The sequence below is a fragment of the Aulonocara sp. 'chitande type north' Nkhata Bay genome, linkage group LG23 (genome assembly GCF_057382095.1).
Source record: "Aulonocara sp. 'chitande type north' Nkhata Bay isolate Kocher_YH1m ecotype deep benthic linkage group LG23, A_spYH_male_GT1.1, whole genome shotgun sequence".
Lineage (NCBI taxonomy): Eukaryota > Metazoa > Chordata > Actinopteri > Cichliformes > Cichlidae > Aulonocara > Aulonocara sp. 'chitande type north' Nkhata Bay.
The window spans coordinates 39,315,005-39,341,176 of NC_141365.1; the positions used below are offsets into that span (position 1 = coordinate 39,315,005).

The 26,172-nt window shown below is 39.8% G+C and overlaps 2 protein-coding genes across 3 annotated transcripts in view; one reads left to right on the forward strand and one right to left on the reverse strand.

Annotated features, from left to right (window-relative positions):
- Positions 1–26,172, reverse strand: part of LOC147302389 (rho GTPase-activating protein 6-like) — a 136,499-nt gene that overhangs the window by 67,498 nt on the left and 42,829 nt on the right. The gene's annotated exons all lie outside the window — the stretch shown is intronic.
- Positions 11,437–15,527, forward strand: LOC147302390 (zinc finger BED domain-containing protein 4-like). The gene is made up of 7 exons (XM_086284708.1): positions 11,437–12,600; positions 12,732–12,861; positions 13,044–14,228; positions 14,308–14,539; positions 14,628–14,771; positions 14,866–14,934; positions 15,030–15,527. The coding sequence occupies exons 3-7, from the start codon at positions 14,059–14,061 to the stop codon at positions 15,390–15,392; spliced, it is 978 nt and encodes a 325-aa protein (XP_086140834.1). The 5' UTR covers positions 11,437–12,600; positions 12,732–12,861; positions 13,044–14,058; the 3' UTR covers positions 15,393–15,527.

Sequence of the window (26,172 nt, forward strand, 5' to 3'; positions counted from 1 at the left end):
ATACTTACAAATCTAGCTAAAATATATACAGGAAATGAAAAAAGTTATCGACTACAACAGCACAAGAAAAAAAAACGTGAAAAACTCAGTCCACAATCACCACTTTGATTGTTAATTACATGTTGTTCTTAAGGTTTTTTCTCTCTTTCTTTCAGATGCTGATCTTTCACCTTTAGTTTCAGCTGCAAGGATGAAGGTGTGAGAGAGAAAGGGGAGCGGGTGGGGGTAAAAACCTGGGCACACATAAACGAATTTACAGCAGGAGTTGCACAAAGAGGCTCCAGGGGATGACCTCAGAACTGGGGAATGTGTGTGTGTGTGAGACAGAAAGAGAAAAAGACAGCACCGTGGATCCCTTCACTCAGGAGGTAAATAGAGAAATCACTTACAAACAAAAACGACTTACAAATTATATCTTGTCAAGGGTTTTCAGACCACATTTAAACTCTAGAGACGATCTTCATCCGGCAGTGAAAAAAAACACACCAAAAAGTTGTTTTTAAGGGGAATTGATCACTCAACATAGACCAAAACCACACACACACACACACACTTGCACACACAAAGTGACGACAGCATGGGTCTGGATTCAATCTAGAGGCCTCTATCAACAGACCAACCCACTTGTCCTAAATCACCATACTCTGTCCTGAGGGCCAATGAGGGGGAGAAAGGAGGGATGTAAAGTATTCTGAGTACTAGCTGTGCATTGCTTTAGCTTTCATCTCCATACCACCTCCATCAGAGCATGCTCAAAGCTACTGGGAGGACAGGACTGTTGTTCCGTGGAAATGTTTGTCCTGACAGGATACATTCAAAATTAGATAATACACACTCCCAGAATATTTCTAGCCAGTGCGGAAGATGTAATTCCTGGGGGGTTTATGGCAATTGCGCAATTTATGCGCAATTTATTTAAAATGAGTTGCAATAATGAATCCAGGCTGCCTTTTTAAGAGAATATTCTACCATTATCTCTCATGAGGAATATATCAATCAACATAGTGCCAGAGCTGCTTGTGCAATCATCACAAAATTTAATCCACTGGTTTGTGTTTGTGACGCTTGTTTGTCTGCATAAGCACAAGAAAACAGCTGGAACACATTAAAAAATGAAAATAAACTTAAACAAGAAAATGCAAACACATAAATAGATTTGTTTAACCTAAAGTTAACAGATTTTATGGAGACAGACTTTCACCTGTGGTGTCCTAGCAATGGAAATCTCCAAACTTGGACAAGTTGTAGTGACCTGAAAATGGTGTCAATGAGAAAAAAGACATAACACAAAGTTTTTTTTGATGGCAGGATATTCACATGAAACCACAGTTTGAGCTTCACTAGTTTTATGGTTCCGTATTATTTTTGCAATTTACTTTCGTTTGCGCTGATTCATTATGTTTCAGCACCAAACTACTTGGTAAGTTTCAAGAAAAGATCAGGATTTGGTTTTAAATGCAACACAAACACCCTGTTTGAATGCTCATTTTCTAGTGGGCATTAATATTATGCCACTTGCACTATCCCTTAGCCTTCTAGTAGATTAATTTATGGTGTTGTGGAGGTATGTAAGAGATCTCAATTTTCCCCTCCAACTTTAATCACTGCTTTACACTAGTGATGGGTCGTTCGCGAACGAAATGGCTCTTAGAGCCGGCTCCTTATCGCGAGCCGTCACGTGGGTTTTTTTTTTTTTCTTTCTCTCAGCCTCTCTCTCGCACTTTTTTTCCGCTTCACTCTGCACGCGAGCCTTGTGCTTTATGCTGGGCAGAGGGGGGAGGGGCGGTAGTTACACTCAGTAGCACAGGAACAGAGCCAGAGAGAGAGAAAGAGAGGCAGGGACAACAACATTAGAAAGGTATAGTAATCATCCACAACTATTTTCGGTTGCAGATGATAAAGGATTGAGAAAGTTTATTCATGCAGGTCCATATGACAGAGAATATGCATGTTCTTTTAGTTTTCATATTATAATTTATATTTAATTGTGTTGTGGTTTGCAGTGTTTTGTGTTCTTTTCACTTTAAATTTGTGAAAGGAAAAAGCTGAAAATTTAAATAGTTAAAAGTTGAAATGTGAATAGTTGATTTTTGTATTATATGATTTATTTATTACATTTTATGTGGAGTGAATAAATAAAAGTATATTTACGGTGGCCCCTAGAGACAAAGCACATACAAACTTCAAATCACGTACGAACTCTGAAGCATGTACAAACTCCAAAACACGTAAAAACACGTACAAACTCCAAAAACACGTAAAAACTCAGAAGCATATAAAAACTCAGAAGCACATAAAAACTCAAAACACGTACAAAAGACAACAGAAGTGCTCCAGGATGCTGGGCGCAGTGTTGAGCCTTTGTTATCTTGTGGCTACACAAGCCAGCAAGTACCAACGACCGGATTTGGTGTGTGGTAATAACAGGTAAATGAACTTTTTTTTAAATTATTTGAATATATATATATGAGTGCCTGTGTATAAATACACAAACAATACACACATGCTCTCAATTGTGTAATTTAAGTGATCTAGTAGCTCTGCTTTGGAAGTTCAGTTCATGCTAGAAATGTGTTTTGGAGTTTGTACGTGTTTTGTCTCTAGGGGCCACCGCATATATTTATATATAAACATATATAAATAAAACCACTTGTTTTTACGTTAGTAATTCCTTTTGTGCATAATTTTATATTATTGTTAATAATAAATTAATTAAAGCAACAAAACAACCTGAAGAGCCGGTTCGGAGCCGAAAGAGCCGGCTCTTTTTAGTGAGCCGAACCGAAAGAGCCGGATCTCTAAAAAGAGCCGGAAATCCTATCACTACTTTACACAACTGAACATAGAAAACGCCTAAACCTTCACCCCCTCACTTCCCTTCACCCTGGGTGAGAGTGGAGCCACCTGGTGGTCTGCCACAGTGTCAATTTTAAAAACCTAGGTCACAATTATTGCACAAGATTTCTGGAAAACTTGACTGATAGTCAAAGTCATCGATTAACTTATGGTGTATCTATTGAAATGACCTGCGACATGATTTCCTCCATTGGCTTGTTCTCGAGCTATCATATTCATAAAGTTGGGTGTCCAGCAGTGTCCCAACAATACCCCATTAGCATTTCAGCACTGAGAGGTTAAAAGGACGAAGGGCTGAAGAGACAAATTTTCCACGTTTTTAACAATTTGCCATTAGACTGGACTGAGTGGAATAGTGGTGATCCTTTAAATTCAGTCCACTTATTTAATTCAGTTATTTCTTATATAGTTCCGGTTCACAATAGTGAACCCAACAGCCTCAGAGATATAACACTACCTCAGTTGCTCCATATCTGCAAGTACTTGGCAACAGTGGGGGAGGAAAAACTCTCCTTTAACATGAAGAAACCTCTGGCAGAACAAGCGCATTTGAAGATTGAAAGGCATGTGGACATTTGAAGGGCCTTAATTGAGGTGTATGTTCGTCTACTTTGGACTAGAGATGGACTGATCCGATATTACGTATCGGTATCGGTCCGATACTGACCTAAATTACTGGATCGGATATCGGAGAAAAATAAAAAATGTAATCCGACCCGTTAAATATCACGAAAGCACCTCACAAAACTTGCAACACGCCGTAACTCGCCTCAGAACGTTAGCACGTTGGAGCAGTATGCATCACGTGATAGAGCGGCTGTGGCATGCGGGACCTGTCGGTGGTCTGGATAGCATTTGGAGCTTCGCTAGCAACCCGGCATTTCATCTCCGACAAAGTTATCCCGAGAGAAGTAAAGCAAGTGTGTAAGTCCATCTCTGAATGTTTGTAAAGCATTCCTGCGTTAAGCTTAACAAACGATATATGGAGCGACTGCCTCTTCTTGCTGCTACTTCAATCATGAAACTGCTTAATGATCAGCTGATCGGCTTTTCTGTCGCGACTCCGTCTCTCTTGTTTATTTTTGGCCCACTTTGCACCAGAAAGAGGAAACCAGTGGATAAACAACAGCAGCACGTTTAAGCTTGATAAGCTGTTGTTAGAATTTATTTATTATTACTTTCTACTCGAGGATCTTTTTTCTATGCAGCTGACGGCTGGTAACTGTGCAGGGGCAGATCTAACAAAGTTTAGCCAGGGGGGGCCGATAGGGCATGAACAGGGAAAAGGGGGCACAAAGACATATTTTTCTTTTTTTTTTCTCATTTAAAATGTCTAGCTTTTAATAAATAATTATCTGACACCCAAAGTTTTAATTTGATGTAAAATATATAGAAGTCCATTACTGTATATAGTGACTATTAAGTCTAATATACCCTAGTAAGCTATAGTACTTTTTCCTTTGGGAAGGTACCATCTGTGCAGTCTGCAATTTTGTTGAAGAAAGATGTTGAATCTATTTAATATTTCTTGAAAAATAATTGATTTCTGTGCATTTTTTTTCACACTGCATCAAATTAAGGTTGATTACGTCGATTAAGCATCATGAGGTGGCGCGTGAGGGGTGGTTCCCCATTTTTTATTTATTTATTTTTGTTGTTGCTGGGAGTTGGAACCCTATTAGTTAGGTTGCTTAATATTTACGCTAAGTACTCTTTAAAATACCAGAATAGGGAGGATGGTGTAGGTTTAAGTTTATTAGATTGATCAGTATTGCTGAACTATGAAATATTTTTTTTTTGCATACAGGTATAACAGAATAGCTTTAGTGTAGTTGTTGTTTTAAACTTGAGTATGAACTTTATATAAAATGCAGCAAGATATTTAAAAAAACAGTTTTGTTGATTAAAAACACTATATCAGATTCATATCGGTATCGGCAGATATCCAAATTTATGATATCGGTATCAGTATCGGACATAAAAAAGTGGTATTGTGCCATCTCTACTTTGGACTAGCTTGACTGGCAGGCAGCAAAACAGAGATGTAAGGCAGAGGGATACAACTGGCACTGTTTCTTCAAAGGCACATACCTGAACTATTTTGGTGTTAATATCCCTGAGCCTGGTTCTACTGTAGGTTTCTTCCTGTTAAAGGAGAGTTTTTCCTTCCCACTGTCGCCAAAGTGCTTGCTCAAAAGGGGTCATATGATGGTTGGGGTTTTCTGTGTTTCCTTTGTATTATTGTAGGGTCTTTACATCATAAAGCACCTTCAGGCAACTGTTGTTGTGAGTTGGTGCTATATAAATAAAACTGAATTGAATTAAAAGTATGCTATACTTAGTGTAATACAGGGACAATACAAAGGTTAGATAGTGATTTCACTTACAGGTTTTTTTGCCCATTAAACACTCTTCAAATTGAAAAAAACCCCCCACCATAATATAATGAAAACTTCTTTGTAAATTATTATTAGACTGTCAACGAAACAATATCATCTGGGTGGAAACATAAGACAAGCAATCTACTGTGTACATAAATTAGGTCTGAGTAATCTCACATCATTTGTTTTGGTAGCTACTGATGACTGATTGATTTAAATTAAGTGGTGGGTTCAGATTTAGCTTTTGCACACATTCCAAGCCTCTGTATTCTTTCTTAATGCTGTTTGACTCATAGTTCCTCTTATTACACCAAGCTCTCCAAACACAGGCTCTCACTATCACATGTCAGCATTCCCTCCTTGAAACAGATGCTTTTGGGTTGTTGTTGTTTTTTACTGGGACATTTCCAGTTGTTGGTTTGATGCACACCACATGAATAATTATCCAAACATGCCGGGGATTGCACATGTGTCGACATCTACATGTTAATCTTCTTTATTAGAAAACAGATTAAAAATATCCAAACAATTACAGATGGCCAGTGTGTTTTTGGTCTTGCTCCAGTTAAAATGTTCTCTTTTGCAAACCAGCCATTGTTGATTCTGTCAGCAAGTAAATGGCCTGAGTGGGTTACTACATGCGTATCAGCCTCAGAAATTTTGATTTAAGGCCAGCGCTTGACCTCTAATAGTGCCATTCACAAAAGATTTAAGTAGGAGAAGCAAACATATGTTCATTTGTGATTATCATACACTTTAAGTTTGGCTTTAAGCAAATAAAACTCCTGCAAAACCTTTTTACATCTTGATATCAAAGCATGCTTACATATCAGAGTGCGCACACACTGATTTCAGCACAGGTTTCTATTTTTTGAATGTGTGCATGGCATGTGCTGTTCAAGTCATATGCATTCCTCTAAGCCTGGGTGTTGTAATTGCCCAGCTTTCAGTGGCGTCACCACACTGACAAAATAAATCCGTTTTTCTTCTTGGTGAAGTATGTTCTCTGTCTCAGTCTGTCAGCACATCTCTGTACATGTTTATCTGTGTCTGTCTCTCTCTTGATGTGACCTTCCAACCTTCCATCCATCTGTCCAGCTTTCTACCTGCTGCTCTGTCAGCGTGTTTGTGTCACTTGGTTGACAGCTTGCTCTCTGTGCATCTATAAGTAATACTGGTTAGGTTGTCTATATGCGAGTCAGGTGCTTTAAAGGCATACATACATTATTTTTTGTTATCTTTGAATCCTCAAATTCATTCATCAGGGATCAATGCCAAAAATAGCTGAAATCACCTTAGAAAAATGATCAAGCTAGAACTATGACAGAAGTCCAGTAGATATAAAACAGTGTCAGGGACAGAGCCCAGTTTCATAGCAAATCATGAAGCAGTCACAAAAAAGCAATATATATTTGTTTGCAGTCACATTTTTATTAGTCTGTTTCTTGTAAGCAGTACCTATTTTGTCCAGATAAAGTGGGTATATTTCAGCATGGCAACCAAGAAAAGAGCTACAAAATGTATTTTTGTAAAACTAACACTTCAGTTTTAATGTCTCATCCTAATCAACCTTGATTTAGGTGAACTGGCTGACTGATGATCTGCAGTGAAAGTAGGGAGAAGTTTGAAGAAAGACTGGAGAAGTTGAGGTATGCATGGAGAGAAGAGGAATCAGGCATGATTTGTGACAGAATGATAGGCTAAAGGGAGCAACCAAAAGTAGAAGACCCTAATCAAGTCATGCCCCCCTGCCCCCAACAAGGTAGCTTTTATAACCTTGCCTAACCAGGTAGTTAGGTGGACGAGGTGGTACCGAACCAAGAAACATGTTTTTCATTAGTAAATATTAAAAAATAGCTTAAACGAAGTGTGAAAATCTAGGATATGTATGAGCGGCGAAATGATTTGCTCCACCACCACCTACTCAAACATCAAAACAATGCTTTGTTCATCCTTTAAAAGTCACGTACATGGACACTAATCAGTACATATGAAAGGGAACAGATGAAAAATAGTGTTAAGAGGCACAAATAATGGTGGGAAATTGATGTTGGGAAAATACCATAAATATTGTGTCCAGAGACAAATAATTTGATTAGGGCCTTGGTACTGAAGATAATAATATTAATCATAAATCATAGGAGTGTATTTAAAATAGATAGTCAGTGTGCATTTAATTTTCAGACACTTAAAGAAAAGGTGGATGGTTTTGAGTACACATATATATATATACAATTTTTTCTTGTGTATCTAACTGTGCAGTTTATGAGTTCTCTGTAATAGCAGGGTACATTGCAGAGATGCTGCATGCAGTTCCAGTACTTTGAACTTCATTTTCCCCAGATTAAATTAAACTGGCCCACATTTATAGCTGACAGGCTAACTTTTCCCTTTAAACATCTTAGACTTAAATTCAGAAAATAACTCATATGGCCTCCAATCATCGTCGCTTCTTGAACGAAATTAACCGCTGCAGGCAGAAGTAAAGAAAAACAAAAAACTGCATGTGTTCTTAGTACTTTACCACCACACTCAAAATGTGTCATAAAGCAGTGCAACTATTAAAAAAACCCAGATCAGTTAACAAATGTAAAACAGCCCCACAGGAACGTTTGTGGTGGTTTACTCGGCGTAATGAGCTTTTGTAATGATTTGTTGTTCATCGTGAATCATGAATCACTCACAGATTAAGTACAGAGAATTTCAGATGCTGCAACTCAATGTGAGGTTTCAGATTTATTGGCTGGTCAACGTATAAAAACTATTTTCATGTCCTGGTGATCACTGAAATTAAATTTCAATAATACTTCAAAATAAATGACCAAGAGTGCTGCTAAGTGGTGGTGAAATTTCTTACGGATTATGGAAGGCTTATGGATTTCATTTCTGTCAGAATCTCATCTGAGGGTTGTCTTAGTACTACCGGCATCTGCATTGTCTGAACCAGCAGTGGCCATGTCGACATGATTTAATGTTGTTTTTGGCTCTGCTCTCACTCCTCTGAGTGTCACATTCTTTAGATGAAAACACTCTTCCATTCAGTTCACCTTTCAGTGTTACGCGGGTTCATGGAACTCAATCAGGATTTCAGTCGACCTTGTAAGATTGTGTAGCAATGTAAGATTTGAGGACATATTCCTAATTTTCATCCATAGTCCCTGTGCAAGGAGTAAAAAACAGAGTCATACTACATATGTACACTGTCAAAAAAAATAAAAGGAACACTTTGAAAACAAATCCAGTGTTGGAGAGTAACGGAGTACATGTACCGCCGTTACGTATTTAAAATACAAAATATGAGTATCTGTACTCCATTACAGTTACCGTTTAAAAAGGTGGTATTTAGAATACAGTTACTTTGTTGAAATAAATGGATTACACTGCGGTTTTTTCCTGTTTCATATGTTAGGCTATGCTCGCTCTATTTTTGGTAATTCCACGCCGGTGGAAACCCAAACAAAACACACATTAAGAGGCTCAAATGCCCGTGTCTCAATCTCGCGTCTCATAATGACGTGAAAAAGTTTTTTTTATAATGATTTAATATGAAGGCAATAGCAGAGTGTTACAGGCATCGCCCTAAAGCAGGGGTGTCAAACTCAAATACAGAGTGGGCCAAAATTCAAAACTGGAACAAAGTCGCGGGCTAACGTTAATATTTATTGAAATATATTTATTCCTCCAGATATAAGAATGAATCTTTTCTTATAGATTCAAACACGTTTTGCTGAAAAACTATATGAAAAACTGTAAAAATATGGAACTTAATACTAAACAATATATATATTAGCTAGTGATGGGATTTCCGGCTCTTTTTAGAGATCCGGCTCTTTCGGTTCGGCTCACTAAAAAGAGCCGGCTCTTTTGGCTCCGAACCGGCTCTTCAGGTTGTTTTGTTGCTTTAATTAATTTATTATTAACAATAATATAAAATTATGCACAAAAGGAATTACTAACGTAAAAACAAGTGGTTTTATTTATATATGTTTATATATAAATATATGCGGTGGCCCCTAGAGACAAAACACGTACAAACTCCAAAACACATTTCTAGCATTAACTGAACTTCCAAAGCAGAGCTACTAGATCACTTAAATTACACAATTGAAAGCATGTGTGTATTTGTTTGTGTATTTATACACAGGCACTCATATATATATTCAAATAATTTAAAAAAAAAGTTCATTTACCTGTTATTACCTGTTATTTTCTACGTAGCACTTTTAATTCTTATCCCTACTTTTATTTTTTCATGTCTATTTAAGTGCTATTTATGACACTATGTTTGCACTGAAGCACCGCAGCAATTTCCTAATGTTGTAAACCTGCTCAACATTTGGCAATAAACCCCTTTCTGATTCTGATTACCACACACCAAATCCGGTCGTTGGTACTTGCTGGCTTGTGTAGCCACAAGATAACAAAGGCTCAACACTGCGCCCAGAATCCTGGAGCACTTCTGTTGTCTTTTGTACGTGTTTTGAGTTTTTATGTGCTTCTGAGTTTTTATATGCTTCTGAGTTTTTACGTGCTTCGGAGTTTGTACGTGTTTTGGAGTTTGTACATGCTTCAGAGTTCGTACGTGATTTGAAGTTTGTATGTGCTTTGTCTCTAGGGGCCACCGTAAATATACTTTTATTTATTCACTCCACATAAAATGTAATAAATAAATCATATAATACAAAAATCAACTATTCACATTTCAACTTTTAACTATTTAAATTTTCAGCTTTTTCCTTTCACAAATTTAAAGTGAAAAGAACACAAAACACTGCAAACCACAACACAATTAAATATAAATTATAATATGAAAACTAAAAGAACATGCATATTCTCTGTCATATGGACCTGCATGAATAAACTTTCTCAATCCTTTATCATCTGCAACCGAAAATAGTTGTGGATGATTACTATACCTTTCTAATGTTGTTGTCCCTGCCTCTCTTTCTCTCTCTCTGGCTCTGTTCCTGTTCTACTGAGTGTAACTACCGCCCCTCCCCCCTCTGCCCAGCGTAAAGCACAAGGCTCGCGTGCAGAGTGAAACGGAAAAAAAGTGCGAGAGAGAGAGAGAGGCTGAGAGAAAGAAAAAAAAAAAAAAAAACCCCACGTGATGGCGATAAGGAGCCGGCTCGCGTCGTTCACGTCAAAGAGCCGGCTCTAAGAGCCATTTCGTTCGCGAACGACCCATCACTAATATTAGCTGTATAATACCAGTAGGCCAGCTCTAATAGTAATTTGGTATGGCTTCGCGGGCCAAATGTAATTAGGCTGCGGGCCAAATTTGGCCCACGGGCCAGAGTTTGACACCTATGCCCTAAAGAATGTAGCCTCATGGGTAGGGATGGTGTTACACCCCGGCCTAGGCAACCGGGGTGCAACGTAGAAAAACAAAGATAAGGAAAATAAAACCACGAAGGCTCTCCACCAAAATCCCAAAACGAAAATATCCCATGACGAAAGTATTAACAAACCCATTCACAACTATTTACAACAGACTATTTATTTACAACAAAACACCAAACTATTTACAACACGGGGGAGATCGCGACCATGACATACTGAAACACAAGGCTTAAATACATAGAAGGAGCAATCAGGGAATGGACCACAGGACGGAAACACAGCTGGGGCAAATTAGAACTGACGAGACAGGGAAAATGTAAACTGAACACACTAAGATAACACAGACTTTCAAAGTAAAGCAGGAAATACATAAGTCATGCAAAAACAAAACACTGACACACCGAAACGTAACATTTCCCCCTACCCAAAAATCAAACATGTAACCCCAAGTGAAAAGTTTGATTCAGACAAACGAAGGCTGAAGACGAAGGCAGACGAAGCTGATGGAGGCTGGAGCGGTCCCACTGACCCTCCAGCAGACGACGAAGGCTGGAGCGGTCCCTCGGACCCTCCAGCGAAGGCGGATGAAGGCTGGAGCGGTCCCACGGACCCTCCAGCGACGACAAAGGCTGGGGCGGTCCCACGGACCCTACCCCCAGCGAAGGCGGATGAAGGCAGACGAAGCTGATGGAGGCTGGAGCGGTCCCACGGACCCTCCAGCAGACGACGAAGGCTGGTGCGGTCCCCCGGACCCTCCAGCAGAGGCGGATGAAGGCTGGAGCGGTCCCTCGGATCCTCCAGCGAAGACAGACGAGCAGCCCACCAGCTGCACACATAGACACGCAGCCCACCAGCTGCACACACGGACACGCAGCCCACCAGCTGCACACACGGACACGCAGCCCACCAGCTGCAGAAGGCTGGAGCGGTCCCTCGGATCCTCCAGCGAAGGCGGATGAAGGCTGGAGCGGTCCCCGGGCCCTCCAGCGAAGACAGACGGAGGCTGAAGCGGTCCTCGGACCCTCCAGCGAAGACAGAAGGCCGAAGCTGTCCCTCCTTCGGACCCTCCAGCGATCCCGGACGAGCCCCCATATGTTACACCCCGGCCTAGGCAACCGGGGTGCAACGTAGAAAAACAAAGATAAGGAAAATAAAACCACGAAGGCTCTCCACCAAAATCCCAAAACGAAAATATCCCATGACGAAAGTATTAACAAACCCATTCACAACTATTTACAACAGACTATTTATTTACAACAAAACACCAAACTATTTACAACACGGGGGAGATCGCGACCATGACATACTGAAACACAAGGCTTAAATACATAGGAGCAATCAGGGAATGGACCACAGGAGGGAAACACAGCTGGGGCAAATTAGAACTGACGAGACAGGGAAAATGTAAACTGAACACACTAAGATAACACAGACTTTCAAAGTAAAGCAGGAAATACATAAGTCATGCAAAAACAAAACACTGACACACCGAAACGTAACAATGGGTACCGGTGTCCGGTGCCATTGTGGAACCGGTTCTGACATAAACGGTAGTAACCAGACCGAAAAGCAGCGCACAATTCGGTGCTTTTTTTCCGAGAAATCTAGCCAATCACTTCCTTTCCCAGGATAGTAGGCGGGCCCAGGTATGTACGGTTTTTTCTTTAGAGCGGAGCTAAAATGCCGAAGGCGAAGCGCTCGAGAGTGTGGCTGTATTTCACAGCAAAAGATATAAACTCAGCAGCCTGCAACAAGTGCTTAAAGGTAATAATGTGCAAAGGAGGTAACACCTCAAATCTAATGAAACACATGGTGTCGCATAGCGTTTTTTTAAAAGCCGAGAAATGCACCGCATTTGATAACTTGCAGCAAGACAGCACACCTAGCACATCTGCTGCGGTGCCTGTTCTCGGAGTTAGCAACATCCAAGAACCCGAAGAGGAGAGTCTGGCCCCTAGCCCTGCCGCCAGCGTAGCGGAAATGATAACTGATGATGGCAGCAGCACCCATTCTTCTCTGGGTGAGTATCTTAATGTTGTTCGTGTGTAATTTAAGTTGAGTAGGCTAACCACGTTATTACATTAATGCATGTAAGGTGAACTAGCAAACACCGTCGTAGTTACATGCGGCTGTCTTCTTGTTTGATGGCAGATACTCCCTTCATCCTGGCCAAAAAGGCTAAAATGACGAAAGAAAAAGTGGACGAAATTCACAGGGCAGTGACAAAATTTATAGTCAAAGATCTCCATCCATTTTCAACGGTGGAGTCACCATCATTCAGGTGAAAAATGTTGTATTACTCTGACATAAAAAATAGACTGCATAATACTGTAAAGGTTAGTATGTTCATAGCTGCTTAGCTTTGTAAGTCTTCTCTAAATATTATAAGTAAACTATATTTGAATAAAAGGTGAGCTATATGTTTCTTTTTCTTTTTTGTTTTGTTATTTTTCTTCAATTCAGGGAGATGTCCTCTGCCCTTAATCCGAGGTATCAGCCCCCATCCAGGGATGATCTATCCAACACACTTATACCTGCTTGGTATTGTGTGGAGAAAAGCAACCTTGTAGGAGCCATAATTGAATGTATTGAATTCTGATGATCACTGGGTTTTTATTTGCTTGGTTGTTATGGGAGTCACGTGGGTGCTAGCAGTGACATAAATGGGCGTTGTCAGTCTGTCATTCACTGGTTTTGATTTTGACAGAGAGGAGGGCTGGGTAGCCGTAGTTTTTGTTGACCGCTGCACAACATGTTTCGCTTCGTTATATTAGAGCCTGTGACGTTGTAAGAGTCTGAATCAGGAGCCGATGATACTACTCTGTAAAAATCGCAAAGCACTTTAATAAACAAGCAAACAATTCCACCTCTCGCATTATTGCGTAAAGTTGACAGCGCGTCAGGCAAATAGGCAGGCTTCATCCCCGGCCTCTAGCGACTGTGGAAGTCGCTACAAACCTCATCCAGAATTTGGCACAGGTTAACAAGGTCGCTATCACCTGTGATGGATGGACCAGTATTGCTCAGGACCATTTCCTCACAGTGACTGTTCACTACATCTACAAAGGCAAAATGAAGCAGAATGTGCTCAGCACTGAAGCAGTTTATGAGTCACAAACAGGTCCAGTTGTCGCTAAAGAAATATCAAGCGTTGTGGAGCAATTTCACTTGGGAGGGAAAATAATTGCTGCCACTGTAGATAATGCCTGCAACATGGATGTTGCTTTGAAAAAATTGGACTTTTTAAAAGTGGGATGCTTTGCTCATACCCTCAACCTGGCCGCACAAAAGGTGTATGACATTCCTGCAGTTTCCAGCTGGTGTGCCAAAATCCGTTCAGTTGTGGTGTGGCTCAAACGTTCATCCTTGAGCAAAACTGTGCTCAGAGAAAAGCAGCGAATCCTGAGTAAGTAGCACATGCAGTTACATATCAAGAAGTATTGTTATTCATATTACCTTTTTTATAGTAATTTAAAATATGTTTGTGTCTATCTGTGCTTTAGATTTGCCAGAGCATAATGTAATTCTTGACGTTAAGACGCGCTGGAATTCTCTCTTCCTAATGGTGGAGAGATTTATGGAGCAGTTTGATGCAATCCAGGTAGCTGCTCTGGATCAACGGCTGAGGAAGCCTATGGAGAAGGACAAGTAAGTGAATGACATGAGCATCACTTGCAAGAGCTAAATAACGTCATTTACCTTTAACATTGTGAAAATTTTTCAACAGACTAGAAAGGTTCACGCACACTGATTTAATCAAGGCAGAGGAGTTTATTAAGTGCATGCAAGTCCTGTACACGTCAACCATGTGTGTCTCAAGTGACAAGTCACCCACATGCAGCCAAATCATCCCCATCCTGGCCAAGCTGGAGGCACATTTCAGCCGATGTGATGAAGACAGTGTTTTCACCTCTTCAATAAAAGAGAAAGTCTGGGGTAGTCTGCAGAAAAGATATCAGGTATTTGCAGACAATGTTAATGCGCATGGAAAATAGGGTTACCTTTTTTCAGTATCAGCTCCTATGTTATATCTTGTTTTACTTAAAGGATGAAAACCTTCAGAAATTTCTGAAGGAGGCCACGATGATGGACCCACGTTTTAAAGGCAGGCTAGATGGTGAGGCAGCTACTGACATCTGGGACAGGTTGGAGAAGGCAGCAGTTGCAAATGCCACAGTAGCAGTTGCGCAGGTATTTTCATTGTGTGTGTACAATCTTGTCCTTTTGCATCATGATGTAGTTTCTATGTTGAAGGAATGCTCTTTTACTATCTGTGTGTCCATAGCCTCCCACTGAGGACCCCAAAGCACACAGCGAGGTGGATGATGCTGACATGGACAAGCCAGAAAAATATGTAATTTCAGATTTTTTCTAACACAACCACTACATTCTAAAAGTGATCTTTATTTATTTTGCAAACCTCACACATCTTTTTTTGTTGTTTTTCAGCTAAGTAAGGTCCAAAAGTCACCCTTAGAAAAGCTGTTTGAGGATGAAGACAGAGAGCTTCAACAGGCTGCTTCTCAAGCGGGTAGAGTCCCCTCAATCACAGAGCAGGTACAGAAGGAGCTTCAAATATACAAAAGACTGCCAGGAATTACCTCTGGACAAGACCCTGTGGCCTGGTGGTGGAGTAAGAGGGATACACTCCCCAATTTATCTGCCCTATCAGAAAAATACTTGTGTGTCCCAGCCTCATCAACGCCTTCTGAAAGAGTTTTCTCTTGTGCTGGGCATGCCATCAGCCAAGAGCGATGCCGTATAGCTCCAGAAAAGGCTAATATGATTATCTTCTTGCAAAAAAACTGCTAAACATCACAGGTTTCATGACAAAGTTTGTTTTCAATTGTTTAAGCACTGGTTCCAAAGACGTTATGTTTTATTGACAGAAAGGGCTAACTTTGTTATAATTTTGCTTAAAAAAATTACTGGGGAAAATAAAAACACAAGAGGTTTTTGGACGAAGTTTGTGTTCTTTATTCTTTAAGCACCGGTTCGAGCACCGTTTAAGCACCGGCACCGTTTCAAAAGTACCGTTTTGGCACCGGTATCGGATAAAACCTAAACGATACCCATCCCTACTCATGGGCAGTGCAGTCCGTGCTGCAGGGAGAATGGACTGCCATACCTGTTATGTGTCTGTGAGCGAGGGAGGGAGAAAAAAGAGAGTGGAAAAGTACGAGTTGTCACTAGAGCTGGGCGATATAAGATTTTTTCATATCACGATATGTTTTTTTCATTTCAGGCGATAACGATATCTATCACGATATAAGCCAAATAACTATATTTGTAAGATTTAAATGTGCCGTTGCTCACAAGTAAAATGTGAAATAATCAGCAGCTTGTTTTTATTTAAATATTTATTTCCCATAATAAGTTCAACAGGGTAGATGTACTTAAGGAACATGAGACTTTTTCAGATAAATAAAGGCAAATATTGCAAAATACACAAAAGGCAGCCGCTAAAGCGTTTAAGTTTCAAAATAGAACAAACGAAACAGACGACTAAATTGTCAATTCCACTTAGAAACAAAATATTAATTCTAAAAATAAATCTTAGTTTGTTTTACAGAAGAACAGACAAAATTGACTAACTTTTGTCAATATCAAATAAACTGAGAACTAAAAGGAAATTCTCAATCTCTCCTTGTTGTATAGCTTAGCTTTTCAAACAGTTTTAACAGTTACTTTAGTCTGACAAAAGCCGAATGACGAATTAGCGCTTCCAGTCAGAGGCTGAGGCTACGTCCACACGTACACGGGTATTTTTGAAAACGGAGATTTTCCGTTTTCGTTTTAAAAAATAATCCCGTCCACACGTAAAGGCAGAAATGAAGGAAAACGCTGCTATGAACATGCCAAAGCAGCAGGTGGCGCTAGATTCCTAACCGTGCAGAAATGTTGGCCAATCAGAAGTCTAGAAGCCTCGGTGGGAAAAAGTAAACAAAGCTGGGGCATAGAAGCAGAACCGAGTGGTATGTGTGGAGGGACAGTAACTGTGTGTATATGTAAGCATTTAAACACTGCAGAGAGTAGAATTAACAGTAACAGTATTGTAGAAATTCATTTCACCGAAACAATAACGTGGCGCACAGTGTGACGTCAAAAAATGCGCACACCTTTGACGCTGCGTTTTCTCCGTTTTTCTAGTCCACACGTAAATGCAAAAACGAGTTTTCAAAAATGTCCACCCTGGCTGGAGTTTTTAAAAATCTTCGTTTTCAGTGACCAAAAACGCCGTTTACGTGTGGACGAAAGGTGCAAACGCATAGAAAAATCTGCGTTTTCAAAAATACCCGGGTACGTGTGGACGTAGCGCATGCACCAGTTTATTGTATTTCCAGACTTGCTTTCGGCACAATTTACAGTGCACGCTACTCTGTTTTTTGTCAGACTTGAAATAGCCAAAATACCTTCACACTACGGAACTTCTATGGCTCTTCCGTTTGACAATCTCTCCGGCATTGGAACCATCATCTGTTTTCTCTTCGGTAACCTTCGGTCACGCTCGGTTGATTTTTCTAGTCGGTACACTAATTTCCTCCATTACCCGGGCGGTACGGTGGCTGGCTGCTTCCCAAACAAATACACATGTGCGGCTTGGCACTTGTGCTGTACGTAACAAGTCACGTGACGTGACGCTGCGGCTGTGATTGGTTCGACTCTGCGCTACTTAATTTGGATTGGCTGGGTTTTTTTTGTTTTTTTTTTTGTTTTTTTAAGAGGACAAGAGCGGCGAGGTCTATTGCAATAGGTTAATTTTTCTATCGAGAAAAAGTTATATCGCGATACATATCGTTATCGTTCTATCGCCCAGCTCTAGTTGTCACCGAGCAGAAACGGGAGCTGGAAGCATTTAATAACCACTGCAGCCAAAAAGAGTGCCTGACGAGCCCAGTTGTAGGTAAGCTATTAAGACTCGACTGTACACTGTGTTCGTGTTTTCCTCTGAAACAATAAGTTCCGTTGGAGCAGCCTTTCAACGCCTCTCTCTGTCTCTCGCTAGTAAAGTTGACCCAGACAACAAAGTAAAGCTAGTTTTCAGCTACAAGCCTGACACGAACCCGACGTATTAGCCAGAGGTCCCTTTACTACAGTTCGGAGCCGCGGACCTGTTTTATATATACTGAATAGTTTTCTATACGAGATCACTGCAAAAAGTGCAGACTTACCTAATGTCCACCCTACTGTTACTCATTTTATATTAAGATTTAAAAATCTAGTTGCTACTGGTATGGCGAGTAGCTTTCAGCAATAGTAATAAATCACACAGCAATAGGACATTCATTAGTTGTAAAAACCCATCATAATATATTAGGTAATCCAAAGTATTCAGAATACATTACTCTCATTGAGTAACATATTCTGTAATACGTTACAGAATACATTTTGGGGCATGTATTCTGTAATCTGTAGTGGAATACATTTTAAAAGTAACCTTCCCAACACTGAACAAATCAAATGTGAATGGGAAGAAATCATGCTGGATATCTGCACCAATATGTACTGGGAAAAGATTTCACACTGATGGAAATGATTCAACTTACAGAGGGTGAAAAACGATGTGGTACGCTAGTCCAGTTTGCTAAAATTTCATTGCAGCAACACGAAATGGTGCTTGTTTGCATGTCTGACAACGTCTGCTGCCACCAGTGACACTGACCCCAGCTGAATGTAAACTAGTGAAAAAACAGTCAGAAAAGATGAGGAGGGCCTTTACCTGTAAAACCATTCCTGTTTTGGAGTTGTGTCAGTGTTGCCTCTCTAGTGGAATTGTTGTTAATTTCATTAACACCAAAGCAGCTGAAACTGATTAACAACCTCTTCTGTTATTTAACTGTCAGATCAGTGTCCCTGATGTTTAACTGACTTATTTTATTTCATTTACCCTAAACCACTGTTCCTTAATAAAGATGTACAGTAGAGTTACTCTTACTGCAGTGAGTCATTTCAATATTAACTTCCCATTGCACAGGAAAGAGAAGCAAAGTAGGTCATAGGATATGATGGATATTTTTACTTATAAAAAATAAACATTATTACTGATCAATTCTGATGTGCATTATGTAGTTGAGGTTTGCAGGGAAGAAGGGAAAACATAATGAAACAGAGTGAGATGTCCACACAAGTTACCTACACAATCTGTTTAGAAGTATGACTCAAATGATTAGCCAGTGCGCTGCACTTTCTACGCTGTTGTTTTACATTGGAGTTATTATTATTTCAGTTTTTCTGATTTTATGTTAACCGGCAGCGGTCACGCAGTGCTCAAATCCGTGACAAAAACACAACCTGTTTGTTCAAGTGCAGAGTATAATCCTTCTCTGTATCATAAAGGCTGCTATCTCACAAACAGATACTTTGTCTTTCAGCTCCTCCACCTTAATTCGCACGTGCACACACGCACGCACGCGGACGCCAGCAGACACGCTGTCCTCCACCTCCCACGCCTCCTTAATGTTTTTTGCCACAACAGTTGCCATGGTGTCTCGGCTCGCCCGCTGCGCTGGACAACAACAGGGACGTGTGTGTTTCTGTGATATCGTCTATACGCATGTGTCAGCATATAATAGGACGCGCTAATGTTGTCTAATAGTGCAGCTTATACCCAATAATGTGCTGTGATTCTTCACAAGGTAATTGTATTTGAATACATTTCTGTAAATTTGTGCTGTGTGATGTATTTGGTGGCTGCAGGAAAGTCAGAAATAGCCTGCACTTGTTGCCATAGCGCCACAGTAGAAGCGTCTGGGTCATTATGGGACGCTGGGAGAGTGACATGACATCAGCATGCTCACATGGGCTGAGATTGGAGATACAAAGTCACAGGGTTGGCGGTGGTTCTTAACCACACATGTGAGCGATGAACACTACGATATCACATATTTTCTCTTTTTTGGGTGTTCGAAAGACTTTCCCACAAATTCAAACATTCTTCTTTTATAGAAGCTGACAGTACGTGAAGAAAACAGCAGCCCCACGCGTGCTATAATACGTCAAGAGAGCCACCATAGCAAAACCTTACTTTGTCTTCTTGCCGCTTGTCGCTGACACAGTTCTGTCTGACGTGGGAGGTTCGGACCGGCTCTTGACTAACAGCCGTTAAGGAGATTTTCTCCGGCGAGCGAATATCCAGAGACGCTCGAGAGGAGGGTTTGGAATAGCTTGAATAGTAGAATAAAATGTTCACTGACTGATGTGACGCAAGTGTGTTTGTTCAAGCCTCTTCCAGCAGAAGGATAGCTTCACTCTCTGCACATTTATCCAAACACATCGGATGGGCCCTTGTGTGTATTTGTGCACCAGCTTTTGTGTGTATGACTCTGCCATCATGGATATCTGAGATCTGTTAGAGCTGAAACACTGGATGTTTGGACAGCGTTTGAACTCGTTTTATATGAATTCACACAAACAAACCTGTCCTGATGCTTTAAAGTATTCTCAAGTCTTCTTGAGTCTCCTCAAATCCCCTGTCATTCCAAAGATCTAAACATTCTTGTAATTGTGTGGTCTTGAGCAACAGTCCTTAGGTTTTATGAAGGTCTTTCAAAGTTTTTCTTTGGACTTTGGCAGCTTTTATACTCATTTTCAGTCCAGTCCTTATACCTGACAATTTTCAGAGGAATGTTCCTTTGTCTGTTACGCCACCGGACACTAATCCATGTGTCATTCAAGGATAAAAAATGTACTTACTTAAGGGATAAAAGTTTTGAATCTATACAATGGGCAGGTTCCTACTTAGTACTTTTCTACTTGTGCACTCAACTGACTTTATACAACTTGTCTCATTTACATGGTTGCATCAAACAGCAACTTGGAGTTCAGCATTTTCACCAAGGATACTTTGGCATGCAGACTGGAAGAACCAAGGATCGTACCTCCAACCTCATAATTAGTAGCTGCCATGCTCTACCTCTTGAGCCAAGGCCACTTATACATTGCAGATAACTAGGCAAAGTCTAAGTGACTAAGCAATCTCTTGCAAAAGCATGCAAAGCATGTTGAATTTACAAAAAATAAGCCATAAAAGAGTATTTCTGCACCAACAAGGTGTTCCAAAACAGCTATTAACTGAAAATTAACAAAATTTCTCTAAACAGTTTCTTTGTCTGACATCTTGCACTCCAAATCTGCAAGTAGAGAGCCATTTCAGCCATCAAAACACAATGAAATCAAATTAAACAGTTTTGTATTTCTTATAATGACTTAGCAGTATACCCTGGGTGTTGGTGGGGTTAACATCCAATCTGATCCTTGCCTGCAAATGTATTTGCTTAATGTTTCCATTTGGTTTTTGAATTACTAATCATACAAGCACCAGGTGCAGAAGCACGGACACAGACAAAAAAGGAGCTGAATGGCTGTTACTAACATACTGTACCTGGCTCCCGTTGCCTGTATTGTTCTGCTTATTTTCACCACTATGATAATCAGCTCAGTCTGGTCACTGCCGCACTTTCCCATGCAAATCAATTTGTCTCATAAATTTGAAGGTATCAGGTGTTTGTTTATGCCAGAATAGGCCAAAGCCTTCTGTGAAGGAGCTAAAACAAGGAGGTATCTTAGAGACTGTTGAGATGAGAAATACTTCCCTCCCTCCTCCCTGGAGTCATATCTCTTTCTCTGTCACGCCTACCATCTTCTTTCTTTGTGTTTAAAGTCATCCATCTCTCTTCTGTGTGCTGTGTTTGCAGTACACCCTGGCCCACATCTTCCGACAGCAGCTTCTTTCATTTGAAGAATGGAAAACAACAGGTAGCATGAAGCAGAGCAATGCCACAAATGCAATTAAAGCCACAAGAAGACAAATTTCTCCAGCTTAATCGAGTCTGCTGCGATGATAAAAGTAGAAGCTGCAGATTTCTCCCTTTGGTTAGGCCTCCTGTGGACTTTGAACTCAGTTTTACTCTTATGTTAATAACAAATTAGCACAAGTGACACTGCTTTAGCATACCCGTCAATTGTGTTTATGAGAGTGTGTGCATTTGCATGTATTTGGATTCTTTGCATTTTTCCAATATTCCCTTTTTACAACTATGTGTGCATTCCTACACTTGCAGGATTGCAGGATCAAAGAACATGCTGATATGACCTGTACAGTATATATTTGCATAGCTGGATACACAGAACATAGACGTGTGTGATCAGAGCAGCATGGAAGTCACCTGGCCTGAAGCATATCAAACGGTTACCAAAGTCAGAGCGAGCGGCCTCAATTCTTCTCAGTTCATGGTATAAATATTTAGCCTGCTGTATAAACACAGCAGCGTTTGAGAAATGTGCTGTTCACAAATGAAAGCAATGCTTTTATCCTTTTACTGATAATATGGGTGAAAGACAAAACTGTTGATTCAACATGTGCAGCTATTAAGTATGTGTCTCTGCTACACTGTTAGCAAATTATCAGGCATTATCAGAGATATTATGCCGTTTTGTTTATGTGCGATCCAAATTCGCCACACAAAGAAAGCTCGGAGTGTTGTAAAATTCTGCCCTAAAGAAATACATCGATTTTCCCCTCAGCATTTCCACTTCAGAAGTACCTGATACGCCTGTCCATGCAGAAAGGCGCCTAGGGTAGCAACAGTGTGCCACTGTGCTGTCTGCAGTCTATAGCTTATTTAAGATGTCCTACAGATGCATACATTTCTGTTAACTATTAAAGAATTACAAGTATCTTTTTAGGAAAAGAACAATAATTTAGGACAGTGCAGTTTGTAGGACGCAGGTCACACAGATACTACTGTGAAGAAGATATGTTGCAGCGTGAGCTATGTCTTATAACGTCCTGTGTGACATTATAAGACATAGCACATTTAATGGATTTGTGCCTCCCGTGCCTCTGATAAGGACAAGCAGAAGAGAATGAATGAATGATGGATGGGGTTGGTTATTATTAATAATAATAATGATGATAATAATAATAATAATAATTTAACTAGTCATTCAGATGTGTTTATTGAGCCTTCTCACAAAAAAACATAACAAATTAAATATCAGTTTGTACTGTATATATGAGGTCCTTTTTCTATTTTAATTGATCACTGATGTGTAAAAAATCCCAATTCATGTCCATGAAAATGGAAAAAATTCATTCATTTTCATGACTATTTATCCTAACTGCCAAGATAGCTAACTGCCAGTTATGATAAATAAAAAGTAATTGATATAGAAAGTTTTACCAAATAAATTAAATTGTGTGTTGACAATAATTATGACAGCTCCATAATGTTCAAAATGAATATTACATTTCCACAGATATTTAAATCTTACAGGACTTTAATCTACTGATTTTTGTTTCTTATCATGAGTTTCCCAACATTACAAAACCATTACAAAAATTTGCCATTTTATATAGAAACAGCTATTTTCAGTTGAGTGATACTATAGTAACATAGGCTGATCTTAGTTTCCTTTAGCCCTGTCCCTGCAGTGGAAAAGAAGTGTGTTTTTGTAGCCAATGCATTGTAGAATTTTTATATTAATTTGCTCTCTTTTCGTCAGCTATGTCTGGCTGAACCTTTGAAGTAAACATGAATACTCTCCTGCACTGGGTTTCTAGGGAACACTTTTTTATATTTTATTTTTGCAGGTATGTAGAAGTACTGGAAAGTGCTGGACTCCATCAGAAATCAAGTGTTTCATAGTGTTGCACTTGCATATACACAAACAATGAGCAGACATTTTTGTCAAAGTTCCATCCCTATTTTTTTTCCAAACTCTGCACTGCTGGATAATCACAGCATGAAACAGACGTGAATCTCATGTGAATGTTTTTTTTCTCTAGTAGAACTAAGCCTTTAACAATGTAAATCTTTACAATATAGTAATAATAATGGATTGCATTTATATAGCGCTTTTCGAGACGCTCAAAGCGCTTTACAATTTCACTATTCATTCACTCTCACATTCACACACTGAATGGAAGCAAGCTGCCCAGGGGCAGACTGATAGAAGCGAGGCTGCCATATCGCACCAACGGCCCCTCTGGCCATCACCAGTAGGCGGTAGGTGAAGTGTCTTGCCCAAGGACACAACAGATAGTGCTGGGGATCAGACGGGTTTCCCAACCCCCTGAACCACGGTTTCCCCACAAACCACGGTCGCCCCACAAATAATGCAAAATAAATGCATCTTTTTAATATGGGAATGGCTGGTATCAAGGTAGGTTGCAAAGTGGCGTGCAGATGTTGCAACATTTGCAGGCAGGCTGCAGCAGTGTATATAATATGTCTAAGGTGTTTATATAAGACAGATCTCAATCAAATGCATAGAAGAGTGTTAACTGAACCATTTAGCAAATGTAACTCAAACATGGATATTTTTCAGGCAATATTTTCAGTTAAAGATCAACATACAGTATGCCTCTAAAGTGTATTTACAGCAGTAGGAATCAAATCTCTAAAGCACATCGGGATAAACATATCAGGCTATCACTGGGTTTGGTCTTTCATGGGATTCATTAACAATAATAAAAATGCAGATTATCACCAGTCTCATCCATCAGCAAGTTGACCTTCCAGTCATCCTCCCAATAACAGGCAATTTAAAGTCTCAGCATTTTCTTCACATTATTCTGGCAGCACATTGGTATGCTCCACTTGTAAATTGTTCAGCTGCTTTAACAATTTGTCCAGTAAGAATGCTTCCAATAGAACTTGTCTACAATGACTTTAAACATTTACTTTGTCTGATTTGGATTTCACCACTGAAACATCTAAATATGGAAGAGCAGAATAAACTTGGGATTTTTTAGGCACATACACCCAAAGACACATGAAGGTTTTATGTTCTGAGAAGGTTAATTTCCTAGACAGTTACTGATATGCGGTTTACCCTGAGCTTCAGCAGGCAGTGACTGTGTGTATGTGTGTTTAGGTGGAGGATGAAGAAAAGTATAAGGAAGACAGGAGGTGGGGTTTGACAGATCCATCTCCCATGTCTTTTTCTCTCTCTGGAATGCAGCTGGAATCTAAGCTAGACTCCCTGGTTGGCTCCACCCACACTCCCACCACCTTGTATCATTGTACACACAGAAACATGCTGGGTTTGCGCTAGCTATAACTTCTGTTGTGTCACTTTAGCCGTAAAATAAGAAATTGAATGTTCCAATCTTTCCAGTTGATGTGGAGCTTAAAGCACGCTCCTTTCCTCCTCCTTTGTGTGTGTGCAAACTGGAAACAGAGCACTTGCCTGACACTGACTGGAAAGTATGTTTGCCAGGTTGTTAGCCAAACTTTAGCTTTTGGTGGACAGATTTCAGTAATTTAGGTAAAACATCAGTGATGACACATGATATTTTGACTATATTACTTAGATGAAAAAAACAGAAACAATTTTCATGGTATTGGTGCTTATTTCATTTACACACAACCAATTTATCATGTACGTATGAAATATTGCTAATAAGCCTTCATACCTGAGGCATATACTCTCTAGCAGAGATGGAGATAGCCATGACTTAACCTGTTGGTCTGTTGGCTTTGTGGCTGTTTATATATTGGTGTTTTGCAATCTTGAGCCAAAAATTACCTTAGTTGTCTATGACATTTAACACATCAAAATCAACATTAATACTAATTGTTGGTAAAGTTGCTTATGTTGTACTAACCCAATAGGTCCATGGCATGCCACAAAGACTAACACTGAGCAGTGCTGATTTTCTAACACTGGAAAATAACTCAAAATGTTAGAAATATTCCAGTGTTAGAAAATCAGCACTGCTCAGTGTTAGTCTTTGTTAATCTTCAAAACTGACTAGGTTACTTTTAAACATATAACACTGTCAAAAGTGTTAATTTAACACTCAACAGTGTTGTATTTAACACTCAGAGGTGTGGACCCATATAGATACTCTCCAGTGTTAATTTAACACTGGAGATTTTGCTGTGAATCATTATCATATGATTTAGGGTTTTTTTTTCCAAGTAAAGAGAGCACGGGTACAGTTATATGTTAACAACTGGAATAGAAATCATAACCTTGTGCTTGTGCTGTAGTTTGCCGGAAATATAAATATGCGCTTCCTTATGCCTATGCATAGCATTACATTAGATATGAAGGACATTAAAGGTAAATTGCATTTTTCACTTCACATCTCTATTCCTACTTTGATTGTATTTGTTAGTTCGTTCATCTTCCTCTTGTCTGATTTTTCCATTGCTGAGAAGCTGCACTGACTGCGTCAGAGCCTTTGAACATATAAACTATCGCTTAATGCTTACGTTAAAAAATGACGCTTTCTTTGTTCTCACTCCTACAGCCAGGGTCAGCGGCGGTGTTTACATCACTGAGTTGTTGCTGTGGCAACAGACAGAACAGTCAGAAAGGAGAGAGTCTGCAGAGTTGGAGTTTGAAGTCCTTGAAAAGTAAAATGGAAACAAGCAAAAGAGGAACAGAATCTGCACGGTAATTAGTTCTGTGTGCATATTTCTTCTAAGATGCTTTCATATCCTCTTTGAAAGTCCGCTGGCAAATGCTGATGCTCAGATGTTATAGCAAATGATTTAAAGACAGCATAATGTGGTAGAAATGTGAAATATGTGTCACATTTTGTAAGTAAAAAGCATGAGCTGTAGTTCTACAACAGTGA

Bases quoted from the DNA above. Each gene is read 5' to 3' on its own strand.
- LOC147302390 (XM_086284708.1), top strand. From the start codon at position 14,059: ATGTTTGTGTCTATCTGTGCTTTAGATTTGCCAGAGCATAATGTAATT. The intron at 14,229-14,307 runs GTAAGTGAATGA...ATTTTTCAACAG, and splicing joins AAGCCTATGGAGAAGGACAA to ACTAGAAAGGTTCACGCACA. The intron at 14,935-15,029 runs GTAATTTCAGAT...GTTGTTTTTCAG, and splicing joins TGGACAAGCCAGAAAAATAT to CTAAGTAAGGTCCAAAAGTC.